Source organism: Rhincodon typus, chromosome 2, assembly GCF_021869965.1.
Source record: "Rhincodon typus isolate 14 chromosome 2, sRhiTyp1.1, whole genome shotgun sequence".
NCBI classification, from domain to species: Eukaryota; Metazoa; Chordata; class Chondrichthyes; order Orectolobiformes; family Rhincodontidae; genus Rhincodon; species Rhincodon typus.
The window spans coordinates 29136468-29153056 of NC_063333.1; the positions used below are offsets into that span (position 1 = coordinate 29136468).

At 40.7% G+C, this 16589-nt stretch overlaps 1 protein-coding gene across 1 annotated transcript in view; it reads left to right on the plus strand.

The window, feature by feature from the left end:
• The window catches only part of pard3aa (par-3 family cell polarity regulator alpha, a), a 782893-nt gene that overhangs the window by 544153 nt on the left and 222151 nt on the right, over positions 1 to 16589 (plus strand). The window contains exon 16 of the mRNA XM_048606721.1: positions 14681 to 14864. Within this exon, the coding sequence (XP_048462678.1) occupies positions 14681 to 14864 (184 nt within the window). The remainder of the gene's footprint in view (positions 1 to 14680; positions 14865 to 16589) is intronic.

Consider the following 16589-nt stretch of genomic DNA (forward strand, 5'->3'; position numbering starts at 1 on the left):
TCCAACATCAACTGCCATTTGTAGAAGAGAATTCCCAACCTCTACCACTGTGTGTAGAAGTACTTCCTAACATCTTTCCTGAGTCGTCTATCCCTAATTCATGGACTATTCCCCAGTTATAGAGTCCTCAACCAGTGGAAATAGTTTCTTCCTGTTAATATCTTGAAGACTTTGATCACGTCAACACTTAACCTTCTAAATTCTAGAGAAAACCGGTCTAATTTGTATAACCTCTCTTCATAACTTAATTCCTGAAGTCAAAGTATCATCCTTGTTAACCTTGTTGTACTCCCTCCGAGGCCAGTATATCCTTCCAAAGGTGTTGTCCCCAGATCTGTTCTCAGTCCAACTGGGGCCTAACAGAGTTTTGTATAGCTGCAGCGTGGTAGTGTGCACACACTGACTTCTCTGGCTTTTTCCTATGCCATTGTATGCAAAGAAGACTAAGTGGGTATACAAAAAAGTATTTTAAACACTGAATGGTCAGCACAGATTAGATCTCAGTCAGGTTTTCTGCTATGAACAGAAGTGGAAGGGAATCCTAGTTACAAATTAAAGGCAGTAAAATAAGTTAGGAGTCACAGGAAGAATTTTTTTTAACTAAAGGAATAAGTGTATGGAAAGGATTAACAATACTAGTGCTGCAGAAAGAAATCTACATGGAATAAGTGTATGGAAAGGATTAACAATACTAGTGCTGCAGAAAGAAATCTACATGGAGTTCAAGGACAGAGTCTTGTCAACCAATGAGATTCAGGACAGTTAGAAATACATCAAGGAATACTTTATGCATGGACTGAATGGACTAAATGTGGTTTGTACCTGAAATTGTTGCTATGTTACTATAACTACTTTACAAGGCTATAATTTCACTTCCACATTCAACAGAGATTAGCAAACAGCTTTGCACCTAGGATCTAAGATGTCAGAAAAGTGAGTAAATTACAGATCTCCTAATTTAGTATCAGTTATTCAATGTCATGTTTGTTGCACATATGTAATGCTATAAGTAGTAATGATTTAGATGACTGGATGTTCAAATTATAACAAAACATTTGAAGGAAATTTCTGGGATAGGTTTTTGGAGCAGATGAGGAGGTAACCATTTCACTTAATATTGTTCTCAGTATTTACTGCTGAAGAAGATGCTGATTATCTCTGGCAGGAGGAAAAATCTCCGTTCTTTGTCTTCTGGCTTCAGGGCTCGAAGAAGACAATTTATACAGGCAATGCAGTATTTTAAAAATCTACACAGTGGAGAATATTTCTAGCTTCTGAGGTAGCTTGCACAATATACTATAATAAATGGCTTGTGCAATGCTTAATTAAAAGAAGTGACAGGATTGACGAGTAATGATAGGAAGATGAATTAACACATCTTACACTTTGTAAGAGAGGAACAAAAGAAACCTGTGGGACAAAGTAATTAGGCAAATGCATCATTACATAGAATGAAAGGATCTCACATGCCTTTCTAAAGCAGCTGATAGATTGTACCATGATTTATTTTGCTGATTGATATGTTCAACGTTACACAGTAAGGCAGAAAGAGTTGCTTTTCACTTTCTAGTGCGACGTTGACAGTAAGAATTCAGTGATTTGCTGTCTACAGTACAACATAATGTGAAAGGTGTGTGTAATTGTTTCTTAAGGCATCCAGTCAGCTACAGAGTTAGTCACGTTAGATTGGTAGATGGTAAGTGAGAAGAATGCTGTTTGGAAGTCAGCGCCTTCACTTTTTATAATGTTCCCTTGGTGCCCTGTTGTGAATATAAAAGGATTCTACTGTGGGCTTACTTTAGATAGAACCCCCATGTACTGAACCACTTCCCACCGTGCAGGGCATCAGTGAAGTAAACTGTTTTCTTATACAGGAATCCAGTTAACAAATTCACCTGGAACCAAAGAAATTGCAGGCCAGCATGAGGCCATTTGACCCTTAGTGCCTGCGCCAGTGCAAACTATTCAACTGGAGTATCTAGTCTAAGCTCTCTCTCTTACTTGTTCCTCAAATAGTACTGTTTATTTTGCAAATGTTAATGCAATTAATTCTCTGTAGCAGAGTTGGCAGAAAATATTCTAATGGCTGGGGAGTCTAGAGCTGCTGGAGGAGGGGGGTGCATTTCACATCCAAATTTCAAGCCAGACCTTTCGGAAAAGGAGGGAGAAGGTACGAACTGTTTTCTAGAAACAGCAGGTGGTGTGAGATGAATTTTTTAAAATTTTACTTCACTCGTGGGATACGGTTGTCATTGGCTAAGCCAACATTTGTTGTCCATCCCTAGCCCTCCTTGAGAAGATGGAGGTAAGCTGCCTTCTTGAACCACTGTAATCCACTTCCAAGTCAAGATAGTAAATGGTATCGAGACGAACTTGCAGGTGGTGGTGTTCCCATGGATCTGCTGCCCTTATCTTTTGACGTGGAAGCGGTCATGTGTTTGGAAAGTGCTGTTTAAGGATCTTTGGTGAATTTCTGCAGCGCATCTTGTAGATGGTGCACATTATTGGAACTGAATGTCTGTGATGGAGATAATGGATATGGTGGCAATCAGACAGGCTGTATATTTCCAGATGGTGGAGAAGCTTTTACAGCATTGCTGGAATAGACCCATTGAGTCAAGTAGTCAGTACTCCATCGCACTCCTGATTTGTGCCTTGTAGTTGAAGGGCAGACTTTGGGAAGTCAGATGAGTTATTCATTGCATTATTCCTAACCTTTAACCTGCTGTTGTAGCTACTGTATGTATATGGCTATTCCAGTTTTGTTTATGGTCAATGGTAACACTGAGGATGTTGATAGTGGGGGATTCGGTGATGATAGCACCATTGAATGACAAGGGGTGATGGTTAGGTTTTTTTTTATTGGAGATGGTCATTGCCTAGCATTTGTGTTGTGTGAATGTTGTTTGCCACTTGTCAGCCTAAGCCTGGATATTGTTCAGATCTCGTTGTGTTTGAACATGGAAGGCTTCAGTATTTGCGGAGTTGCAAATAGTACTGAACGTTGTACAGTCATCGGCAAACATCCCCACTTTTGACCTTATGATGGAGGGAAGGTCATTGATGATGCAGCTGAAGATGGTTAGGCCTCGGATTCTACCCTGAGGAATTCCTGCAGAGATGTCCAAGAGCTGAGATGACTCTACTGCAACCATCACAACAATCTTCCTTTGGATGGTATGACTCTAACCATTGGAAAGCCTTTCCCCCAATTTTCGTTGACTCCAGGTTTGCTTCTTGATGCCACACTCAGTCAGATGTGGCATTGATGTCAAGGCTGTCATTCTCACCTCATCTGTGGAATTCAGATCCTTTGTCCATGTTTGAACCGAGGCTGTAATGAGGTCAGGAGCTGAGTGGCCCTGGCGGAACCCAAACTGGGCGTCACTGAGCAGGTTATTGCTGAGCAGGTGCTGCTTGATAGCACTGTTGATGACACTTTCCATCACTTTACTGATGATCAAAAGTAGACATGGGGTGGTAAATGGCTGAGTTGGGTTTCTTGTGTACTGGACACACCCGGGAAATTTTTCACCTTGTCGGGTAAATGCCAGCGTTTCAGCAGGACTGGAACAGTTTGGCTAGGGATATGGCAAGCTCGGAATTACAAATTTTCACTATTGCTTGAATGTTGTCGCGTCTCTCAGCCTTTGCAGAATCCATTGAGTGTGAGGAAGGAGGAGATAGTATCTCAGCGGAACATGGTCTTGTTGCCCTATTCACTTACCAGTGGAAATCACTGGATAATGAGGGGAGAAGTCTTCGTTAATATTTTCCCCTGTTACTTACCACAGATTAGGAATAGAGTGCTTTTGTGTAATTCAAAACAAGCACCCAGTTGTTTGGATTTGGAAAAATCTTAAGTCATTTCAAGACGGTTTAACAAAGTGAGTTGTGTTTATGGATGCAAATACATTTGTGGCCCAAAGCATGACAGAGTGAAAGGATCATATTGTTTCACAGAAAATTAAGGGTTGATAGGAAGGAAAGGTGAGGCAGTTCATTATCTCATTCTCATTTTCATGTTTGTAGATTCATGCATATTAAATTTATCTGTGTCTTATGACAGTCGTCCAATGACATATTTAAGAGTGCTGCCCTTTAGATGTGAGTAACAGATGCCAACATGAAACAGTATATTCCTCCAGCAATCCCACATCAATGAATTTATGAATATTTTCACAAGCACACTGGAATTTTTTGCTGAAAATGTGTCGGCTTTTCCTTTTTAAGTGAGGTTTAGCAAATAGCTAATGTATTATTTTTGATATTGCAGCTGAGCTAATATTTCCAGTCATCCAGGGGAAGGGTGACTGTACAAATATAGCTTTCTCTATGGTATGAGAAATCATTTTCTCAATTATTTATCATTAACTAATGACCAGTGTTAGATTTGCATTGTGAAGCCTATGCAATGCAAACTTTTAATAAGTGATTAATTTCTGTGTTCGAATTTCTTGATGTTTTAAACACAATTATGCTGTACCAGAAGGAATTTCCTTTGTCTAAGGGAAACATCCTCTAATTTCCCTCTGACCATTCCCTGGAAGTGTGTTTGCTGAAAGAAGCCGTACTGTATTCAATTTATTTGGCAAGTCAGCTAAAATGGGTTTGAATTCATGTAGGACACCACCATTTTCCAAAAATTCCTCTCTGAATGGGTACTAGCAAGACAGATGTTCTCATGAAAAGTTAGATTGGACTTGAAGTGTTAACTCAGTTTCTCTCTCCACAGATGCTGCCAGATCTACTGAGTCTCTCCAAGCATTCTCTGCATTAGTCTGAGTAAAACATGATTGGTGGCGCGCTTCTGTTTTCTAAGGTGATGGTTTGTGCCATGGTGGTCAACTGTTGCTTAAGCATCACTTAGTGTGGCTCAGGAGCCCTAATCTGGCACACATGTCCCTGCTGTATTTCACAAATGTGTTTGTGGTGTAAAACAAAGCCATTTGACCCATCTTCATTAAATAATCATTGTTATCTACAGCCATTCTCCTGCTTTTACCCCATATCCTTGCACATTAACTTTATCCAAATAATCATCCAATTCCCTCCTCTTGAATGCCTCAATCACACTTGTAGGCAGTGCATTCCATTTCCTCACTACTTGCTGAGTCAAAAAAAAGCCTTTCCCCACATCACCTTTACTACTTGTTTCAACCTAACTACTCTAATTTACTGCAGAGGAAGACAGTGGGATGAGGTGGTGCTCAATCTGTTGGCCTCTATTTTCTCTGGAGTCTCTACTCCACCATTTGAACTCTTCATTTCTGCTTGCCTCTTCCAATGCCTTTCAAAGCAGTCACCTCCAAAGGTCACAACCCTCAGCAACTTTCATCATTAACGCCTGCAGCCTTCATATCATGTAGTGGAGGTTTGTAGGTGGTTGTGACCCATTTGCCACTTTACCATGCGGAAGGTCTTCAGCTATATGGTCATCACTCAACCGATGAATGTGCCCAAGCCAACAAAGATGTAGTCAGCTTAAAAATGAGTGGCATTGGCAAGTTTGCAGACCTCGATGTCAGTTACCCTGTCCTACTAAGTTCAGGACGTTGGCACCAGCTGGAGCTGACCATTACAAGAATTAACTCAATGAGTAGCATTCTCGATACATACAACTACCACAGTGTTTTCTATGATGCAGATCACTCTCTGGTGTGCGTTAGGATTAGGATGCAACCCTTGATGTATTTTTTAACTTCAAAGCAGAAATCCTATCCTCATCCACATCAGCTATACTGCATCATCCAGAGTTTCAAACAATGAGTTGTTCAACCGATTGAATGGGTGCTCTCTGTCATTTCCTCAGAGTGCAGAGGCAAAATGGAACATACTTCAGGACACCATATTGTATTCTTTGCACATGAGAAATAGGTGTAGAGAATTCCAACTAGTTTGAGGCTGTCATCATTGTGCTGGAACCTGTTATTAAAGTCAAGCAGTCCCCTCTGTAAAGACAAAACCTTTTTTATTTTTCTTTTTGATTGTGAGCTGAAAATGGGAAAAGCAGTAGTTTAAAAAATCAAGGATTGTGGAAGGCATTGCAGCCCTGTTTTTGTTTTAAAGCAGGTTACTGATGCTCACTGTAAGTGCTGGTTGCGCTTCTGTTTGTTCAACCAGTGGGGTCATTCAGTTCCAGAGGAAGTGACACCAGGGAGCATGTACAAGGCGAGATTCGGCTGGCAGCAAACCACTGATCGGTCTGTGGAGTGGTGACCTGTTGTCAATGACAAAGGGCTTCTGCCTACCAGCAACTATTGATTGGCTCTCAGGTAGCTGATCAGCCTGTGGGCGTGAACAATATAGGAGCAAACTCCAGATCTCTGAAAGCAGAGGGTGGTGTTTTTGTTTCTGCAGTAAAAAGAAATGCGTAAAGCCTGAAACAAGCCAGTTTATATTCCCTCACTAGTTGCTGTATCGGTTATGTTTTGGCTAATGTCAACGTGCCTCCATATGGTATGTATACGATTGTAAAACTTTGCACAGGAACAGTATTTCATAGGAACAGTTCCCAAACATAATTTAGCAATAAAGGCAGTTAACAATGGTAGGTATTGCAGACTTTCTTAAAGAAGGAAAGAAATAGAAACTCAGATGAGTTTTGGAAACAATTCCAGAGCTTAAGACGTAGGCAGCTGAAAGCATGGCTAATGGTGAAGTTAAGGAAATTGGAGATGAGTAAGAGGCAGAAAATAGAAAGTACAGAGAGAACTCAGAAGTGTTTTAGGGCTGCAGTAGATTAGAGCTCAAAAGGCAGGAGATCATGGTGACAATTATTTAGGGTCACCACGCCACAAGAAGAGGCCATTTGGCCCATTAATTCCATACAGCACTGTGCAGAGAAATTCGAGCGGTCATAAGAACATAGCAACTGTGAGCAGAAGATTATTTAGCCCATTGAGTCTGCTCTGCCATTCAGTATGATCATGGCTGACCCTCTCATAATCCGTCCTCCCTCTGTCTTTCCAGACCCCTTGACATCTTTTGTATCTAGAAATCATTCTGTTTCTTTCTTAAAAGTCCCTCAGCCTTCACCAATCCCATAGGTCTGCAAGCTTATTTGTCTCAGTACTCATAACTTTATCAAATTTCCTTTTAATCTCCTTTCCTTCAAGGAGAAAACTCCCAAATTCTCTAAACTAATTCTATAGCCAACATGTCTCGTTCCTGGAGACATTCTGCAAAGTCTCCTTTTGTACTGTCCCAGGATGAGTCCTTCCTAAAACGTGGTAACTAGATACAGTACTCTGTGCAGCCTAAACAGAGCTTTCTAAATGTTCAGTTTTATTTCACTGTTGTTTACTCAATACCTTTATTTCTGAAGCACAAGGTCCCAGATGATTTGCTATCTGCTCACCAACACCTGCTTCCTTCAAAATGAACCCTCTTTCCCTGTGCACTGTTTGGAACTTCATATGAAGAGTGAAATTCTCTCATTTTCCATTTAATTACATTCTCTCTGAATATGGGGAAAATCCAAGAGTTGCCAGCTGGTATTCCAACTGTAGTCTTTATGATTATGGTCAGAACTTGTTCATGCAAAACCTTGGGCAATAATTTTTAAAAGATGACTGCCTTAGAACAGTGCTAATGAAGCTGTAATTCGTATCTATTCCTAAATTAAGCAATGGAAATGTCTATAAAGTGGACTTGGGTTCATTTTATTCAGTCATATTGCTAATTAGGAGAAAGCAAAAGTATGTGACTATGGACTTATAAACTATGCCTTGATACATTGATTGCAACAAATAAGTTGTTGCCCTTGTTATCATTTTAAGCAGAATTATTCAATTTTTTCTCCACCATCCATTGTTTCTCCTCCAGGCGCTCAGAAGAACTATTCAAATTGTCACTATAAGATGAGGAAAATCTGAGAAACTCTACTTGGGATTCACAGATGCTTAGATTCCCTTGGCACCAGGGTGATGTTGGCATGAAACTGAATGTTGTGGCATTTATTTCTCCCTTGCAGCAACCTAATGTGGCTCCATGGAATATCACATCTCCCGTTTAGTGTCAGAAAATAGATTCATGTGAAATGCCAGGAATATGCAGTCTGTTGCACTTCGCAATCACTCCAGGACAGGAGCACGTTTCCTCATATCGAGCAGTGGTGATGTATTTGTAACTCCCAGGGTTCAGATACTATTTCCTATCATGGTCCCAAGTGTACATAGAACACCACCAATATAGATGACATTCCAAAGGGGAAGTTATTTCATGAAATAATTGTGGTGTTGTTAAAATTGCTAATAGCTATTTTTATGTCATCTGAGATAATTACTTGGGCATATGTTGGAAAGAAAATTCAAGTTGAAAACTCTTTCACAAGATACTTAAATTGGATTTCCAGATTTTTACTCCTCCTCTTAAGATAGCAAGCATCTCTTTGGCAGAGAGGGCAGAATTATAACCTGTTCCCATGCTGCTCCAGTTATCTTTGGAAATTGAAGCTGCAATTTCTGGAGAAACATTCATCTCACGTTTGTTGAGATGGCTTGCAATCAAATTTGTTTTCCTGCATCCCCTTTAATATATTATTTGAACCTTCATTCTTCCAGGCAAATGAACAATATTCCACCACACCCTTGACTTGTACCTTGTAAGTGTGGATGTATTTTGGGCAATTGAGGTGAGTTACTTGCTATGGGATTCCTCGCCTCTGACTTGTTTTTGTAGCCACTGTGTTTATATGGCTAGCCAGTTTTGTTTCTGATCAGTGGTAGACCTCCTGACATCGATCAGGGTTTCTGCATTGATAATGCCATTGAGTGTCAAGGGACAATGGTTAGATTCTCCCTGTTGGAGGTGTTCAATGCAAATGTCTGGCAAGAATACACCTTGCCATTTGTCACCCCAAGCCTGGATTTTGTCCAGTTCCTGCTGTGTTCGGACATGGATTGCTTCAGTATCTGAGGAGTTATGAATGGTGTTAAACATTGTGTAATCTTCAAGAAATACCTCATTTCTGACCTCATGATGAAAGTAAGGACATTAATGAAGCAGTTGAAGATTGTTGGGCCAAGGACACTATTTAGTTGGCTATGTTCAGTTCCAGATCTTGGCTGAATGCATCTACTCTGACTCCTTGTGTGGTTTTAGACCTCAGTGACCTAGATTTGGCAAGAACTTCTCAGGCTGGCAGCTGCAAGAGAAATACTGCGAACGGAGGAGATGACAATATATTGCTTTCATCAATCTTATCAAGGCATTCCAGTAGATAAGCAGTGGAAGTCTATTTAAACTCATGAAGAAAATTGTCTGCCTGCCAAAACCGCTCAATTTGATATCCTCTTTCCATGACCAAATGTTGGATGAACGTAGCTATATGAGGCGGCATCAGAACTATTTGAAAGTTCTGGCACACTGTAGCTTATTTTTCGCTGTGCTGCTGTCAACTACAGCATTTCCATCAGCACCTGCTCATTGCTAAGGCAATAATGTCAGCACTGGCTCAGCCACATGTATTGGATGCACACAATCAGCTACCCAAAGATCATTGATATGATGAATGGTCACAGGGTCATGACTGCCTGGGCATCTTGACCTTTGCTGCAAGGCCACATCCAAGTGAAGGTATTGGGCATTGACACGGACAACTGCAAGACAGTTGCTGATGACTGTGACCTCCTGAGACTAACTGTTGTGAACAGCATTAAAAGAGATGAATAGAAACAAAAAGCTCAGCTGTCCAAGTAGAACATCCAGAGGAAAAAGAGCAACTGAATTGTGTACCTTCTCAGCCCACTGTCTTGGTCTGCAGAGACTACCATACCAGAGTTGGGCTTCTGAACCACACCAGGTACTGTTCAATAGAATTGACTATCACAGTACAAAACATCTTCAAATGTGATGGAAAACTGATACTACACAGTTAAAAGAGAAATCAAGTTAGGTTGTAATTTGCCGAGAAGTAGCCTATTAACAAGTGCAACCTTCTACGAATGAGATCGTGCATTTTCAGAAGTATGTGAATCATCTGCCGCCTTTTTATTTTGATGTATTATGTATTAAGCAGGTAGACTGGCGTTTTACTCAGAATACTATCTGCTTATTACAGGCAATCAATCTTAACACAGCAGGCGAGAACTAGATTCAAACTCATCACTGGAAGAAGATATTCTCCATGACGTGCTGCATTCCCCTGAGATGGTGTGAATCTTGCATTTCACAACTAGAGTAGTATCTGAGAAGTGCCCAAAGAGGAATCTCCTTTTGTAAGCTAGTAGATAAAGGTAGATGATGTTTGAAGAGGAAATGAGATGGCAGTCATTTGGTGCTTCCAAAGAAGCAGTGCAACCAAAGTAGAACCTGATTTATGTTTGGTTACAAAGTTTCATTTTAAGTGAATCCATTTCTTTAATCATGCTTAGTTTGTGGGGGAAAGAGAGAAATTGATTCTCTGGAGACACTAATTTGTTAGGCCATTTTTTAATTTTGAAGTCATGCATTAAGACAGATGATGAAAAGAACTGATCTAATCTGTTAAAATCCTACTTCTATGATACCATAATTTTCCTGTTGAACTTAATTGCATAATTTGATGGGAATTTTTTTTTAACACACTTCTGTTATGCCATTGCAAGAATGGTGTTTGCTACTGTCAAATAGGTGTCCCTAGTTCATTTTTATATTGTGGTCCTGTTTGCTAAAGAGTCGGACAGTACTTTCTGATACAGCGAAAACCCATAAGACAGCTTCTCAATCTTTTGAAAATGGTTGATTCTGAATGTTTAACTCAAAATGATTAAAAACAACTGTGTACAGTTGAAGATTTCCTTTTGTTCAATGTATTTAAAATTCATGGTGTTTGACTTTCTCCTTGATATATAGGAAAGTGGCAATCTGTTGAGATAAACTGCAACCAGAGATAATTTGTAAAATTAACCACAATTCTTTTCAATATATTTGTGTAATGAAAGGTGGGAGGATTATGTCAGTTTTAAGGAAGTGTTGTAGTGAAGTTCTGAGGCTTGACTGTCGGCCTGAGGCAGTCTTCTAGGGAAGTCTTAATAGTCCCCTTAGAAGATCATGATCTGATTAAAACAAACGAGCATAGTTTTACAAAAGGGATTTTCTGTTGAACAAATTCACTGGGACTTTTTTTGAGGATATATGTAGTAGGTTAAATAAAGGGGAGCCGAATATAGATCTAATGTACCTCAATTTCCAATAGGCATTTGCTAAAATGCTACACCAAGTGCTCATGGAATTGGTGTAATAAACTGGAATGGGCAGAGAAAGATAAAATGGAGGCAAACATGACATTTTCAAGTTTTCAGTTTATGACTGGTGGAGTGCCAAACCATCAGTGCTGGTGCTTCGGCTATTTACTATCCATGTTAATCTCAGTGGTGTATCTAGGTTTGTTATTGTTGTATGTCTCCCCTCGGACAATAAGATATAGGAGCAGAATTAGGTCATTCGACCCGTCGAGTATGCTCTGTCATTTGACCATGTCAGATATGTTTCTCAACCCCATTCTCCTGCCTTCTCCCATAATATTTGATCCCCTTATTAATCAGTAACCTAGTTATCTCTGTCTTAAATGCACTCAATGACTCTGCCATAGAAAGCTTTGGAGGCCATGCGGTCCACAGATTTACCACCCTCCCCATCTCTGTTCTGAAAGATCATCTTTCACTCTGAGGCTGTGCCCTCAGGTCCTAGTCTCTCTTACTACTGGAAACATCTTCTCTGCATTCACTCTATCTAGGCCTGTCAGTATTTTGTAAGTTTCAATGAGACATTCCCCCCTCACCCCCAATCCTTTTAAATGCAATTGAATTCAGATCCTGAATCCTCAACTGCGTCTCAAACAACAAGTCGTTCATCGCCATCATCATTCTTGTAAATCTCCTCTGAACCCCCTCCAAGGCAAGCTGTTCCTTCCTTAGGTATGGGGTCCAGAGCAGCTCACAATATTCCAAATGTGGTTTGACCAGAGCCTCGTACGATCACTGCTGTATATCCCTGCTGTTGTATTCTAACCTTCTTGAAATGAATGCTAACGTTGCAATTGCCTTCCAACCTGCCAACTGAACCTGTATGTTAACCTTAAGATAATCCTGAGCTAGGACTCATTAGCGGGGACTCTAACTAGGATTCACCTGTGGGGAGAACATGTCGGCTGCAACAAGATATAGACCAGTTAAGTGAACTGGCAACATGATGGCAGATGGAGTTCAGTGGTGGGAGGAAATGTGTAACTTTTTATTTTGGTTTTCAAGAACAGAAACATATGTTTTCTTAAGTGTGAAGCATGTACTCATACAAATACCACAAGTAGTTAGTGTACAAGCGCAGCAAGCAATTGGGATGGCAAATAGCATATTGATCTTTATGGAAAGGGAATTAGGTTACAAGAATAAAGAACTCCAGTTCCAGTGGTCCAGGGCTTTGATGAGAGCACATTTTGAGTACTGCATACAGTTTTGGCTTCCATATTTAAGATATGATGTACATGCATTCAAGGGAAGATGATGGCTGAGTGGTAATGCCACAAGACATGTAAATTATTGGCCTAGACTGAAAGAAACATAGAAGTAGGAATAGGCCATTTGGCCCATTGATCCCGTCCCATCATTCAACATGATCGTGGCTGATCTTCTGTCTGAACATGATACTCCTGTCCTCTCCCCACACCTTGACTCTTGCTTAAATAGATCCAGTGAATTGCCCTCCACAGCTTTCTGTGATGGAGAATTTCATTGTTTCACACCCTCTGAGTGAGGGTTTGTTCCTAACTGCTTGCAGCAACTGAAGGTTTGCATTTGATAATTGATGCACAAGAACACCAGGTCCGTTTATACATCAACCTTTCCAAATATATCACAGTTTAAATAGTACTCTGCCATCCTGTTGTTTCAACTGAAATGGACAACTTCACATTTGCCCACATGTACTGCATATGCGATGTGTTTTCCCACTCTCTCAACTTGTCCAAATAACCCTGAAGCCCCTGGATGTCTTTCACACTCCTGCTCAGTTTGATGTCATCATTCCCTTCTCAAGATTGATGTGTATTGTGAATAGCCATGCAGTTGGGGCAGTGTTTCAAATCTCATCACAACTGCTGGTGGAATTTAAACTAAATTAATAAATCTTCAATTTAAAACTAGCCACAGTAATGGTAGCCATGAAAGACATCAATCATCATGAAAACCCATCTAGTTCACTAATATATGTAGGGAAGGGCATTTGCCTTCCTTATCTGGCCTAGCCTAACTTCACCTCCAGAATGCCCAATAAATTAGTCTAACCAGTTACTCAGTTCAAGAGTAATTAAAGATGTGCAACAAATGCCGGTCTTGTTAGTGACACCCATCTCCCATGAAAGAACGACCGAGAAAATAGGTGGAACAGCAAATTTCACCAAATTGGTCCCTGAGAATGCGAATTCCCCTAAGATGAGAAGCGTAGTAAATTGGGCCTACGCTCTTTTGGAGCTAAGAAGAATGAAAATGTGATCTCATTGAAACATAAAACATTGCAAAGGGTAAGTGCTGACAGCTTGTTTCCACTGATCGCAGAATCTAAAACAGGGGAGTACAGTCTCTATTTAAAGGGCTAATTGTTTAGGAATGAAACAATGATTTATTTCACTCAAATGGTTGTAAATCTTTGAAATCCTCACCCCAGAGGGTTGTGTATGCTCCATTATTGAATATATTTGAGGCTGATCTCAAGGAATCACGGGAAGTAGGGAATAAGTGGGAAAGTAGATTTGAAACCTGAGATAAGCCAACATTGTATTGAATGGTGGAGCAGACTTGAGTCGACACATTTATATGTGGTAGTATGTTTTATTCAGTGATGTGATGCCCTCCTTTGTCATGCCTGCCATTATATGGCTAGAAAAGCTCACCTTTTGGGTTGTAAAATTCTAATAGCATGATTAAAATTATAACATGTTTTAAAAATACCATAGTCTGCAGGTAAGAATTTATTCTCTTCCTTAACTCTAAGATGCATGAGGCCTGAATACTCCTTGTAAAAGATAAACACCACTGTTGTATATCCAGTCAGTCACTGCCCTCTGGTTCCTCCTCTTCCTGTTCCCAACCCCCGCCACAAACCTCCGTGATGTACTATAATGCAAGACACGAGGTGTGTAAACAACCTGTATTCTGGGTGTCTGGCAGTGCTGCTGTTGGGCCAGCTGTTAAGAAGGTATGTGGCAATGGTTTGGGTTGGGTGCTTATCATCTCTCTTCTGTGCCCTGCAGCCCCTCATAACCGACCCCCAAGCTCATCACATTAGCTTGTTTGTTCTTCTGTCTTTCCCAGTGGAAGCGTGTCCTGCTGCTTTAGCATTGCTCCCCCAGTAGCACAGCCAAGATCAAAAAGAGTGGTCCAGCCCTTCCTTTCATTAATACATTCATGTTATCCAGCTGAGCAAGGTAATTATGAATTCAGCCACTGACGGAAAACAGATTTTCTTTATTCATGTGAACAAATGGGATTCAGTATTAAAACTAGTAATAATTATTCTGATCATAAGCTTGGACATAAGATTCCATAACATCTAAAACCTGCTACAAGAGAAGATTGAAAGTGAAATGTTTGCACCTTTGAAGGTATTTTGTAATTTTGATTGTAATGCAACATAAAGTGAGTGCTGACCATCACATTACTATGCAATGTTTTTTGAGTTAAATCGTCATTTCTGCAAACAGGTAACTACCATATGTCTCCGACAGTGAACATGACCCAGGATGACACTGTTATTATTGAAGATGACAGACCACCTGGTAATCTTCCTCAACTATCCAACCAGTCATCCATGGATTATCATCAAGAAATAAATTCTGTAACGTCTGGTCTGTGGGTGAAAGAGCCTGATAAAGATAAAACAGATGGGTAAGAGCGCTGTTCCAATTAATTCTTGATTGTTCTAACACCATTTTTTCAAACTGTTGTTACTGATAGCTTCTGAAGATTACATTCGAAAACGGATTAGCCATGTGAAATGCAGGGTTGTGGAGATAGGATAAGGAATGCAGGTCTGGGTGGGATCCTGTTTGGAGGGCCAGTCTGAACTCAATGGACCACATGGCTTGCTTTCATGCTGTAAGGATTCAATGAAAAAAAGGGTCAGAAAAATTGTGATATTTTGTTAATAACTATGATACTTCTCTGTCTCTTCCTGTACACTCTCACCCTAACCCATTACCCTCACTTCACACTTCCCTCTTGGGTTCACTTCTTTTGTCAGTGTGTTTAGACTAAACCTGTAATGACGTCAGGAACTGGTTGGGTCTGATGTACACCAAACTGCATGTTAGTGACCAGTTTATGGTTGAGTGAATGCTGCTTGATATCAGTTCAACAACCCTTTCTATCGTTTTGATAGTAGATTGATGGGACGGTAATTGGCTGGGTTGGATTTGTTCTGCCTGATGTGGATGGGGGGTAGCAGACAGAAACATTTTAGGCACTATTGTGAGGCAGTGGTAGTGTCCCTGCCTCTGAGCACAAAGGCCTGGGTTCAGGTCCTAGCTGCCCTGGACTGTGTCGTAATGTGTCTGCATAGGTTGATTAAAATAACTCTAGCTGAGCAAATTTCTGTAGTGCTAGGTGGATCTTAGCATTGTAAATGTACTGGAACAGCTTGGCTAGAGGTATAGCTGGATCTGAAGAACAATCTTCAGTTCTTTTGCCAGAATTAAATCAGGACCTATAGTTCTTGCAGTAACCAGAGACTTTCAGTATTTCTGAACATCATGTGAATTGAATCAGTTGGCTGAAATCTGGCATCAGTGATGCTGGTGTGTTCATGAGGCCAAGAAAGGTCCCCCATTCCACATTTCTGGCTGAAGCTGCTGACAAACATATCAAACTTTTGTACTGATGTTCTGGGGCTGCTTCATCTTCGATGATGGGAATATTTGTGGAGCTACCTCCCACAGTGAATTACATATTGTCCTCCACAATTCATGACTGACTGGGGCATGACTGCAGAGCTTAGGTCTGACCTGCTATTGTGGGATCACTTAGCCCTGTCTACTGCTGGCTGCTTAAACTGCTTGGCATGCAAGTTGTCCTAGGTTTTTTCCTCCTTGTTGGTTCTCTCACCACCAACTCAGGCCCAATCTAGTGCTATGTGCCTTAGAACTCGGCCAACTCAGTAACAGTGTTCCCATGCTGCTTTAGGTGATGGAGATTGAAGATCCCTCATCCAGAGAACATTCTGTGGCCTTGCTACTCCTGGTTCATTGTCCAAATGGTATTCAACATGGAGGAACACGAGCTCATCAGCTGAGGATGAGCGATATGTGGAAATCAACAGGAAGTTTCCTTGCCATTTTTGACTTGATGCCATGAGACTTTCTGGGGTTCAGGGTCAATGTGGAAGACTCCCAGGACAACTCCCACCCAGTTGTGTACTATTGTTGCACCACCAGTGGTCGATCTGTCCTCTTGGTAGGACAGGGCATGTCCAGGAATGGTGACGTGTTGTCTGAGACATTGTCTATCAGATATGATTTTGTGTGAATGACTGTGTTGTATGGTTTGTGGGACAGGTCTCCCAGCTTTGGCACAAGCTTCCAAATGTTCATAAGTGAGACTTTGCAAGGGCATCTG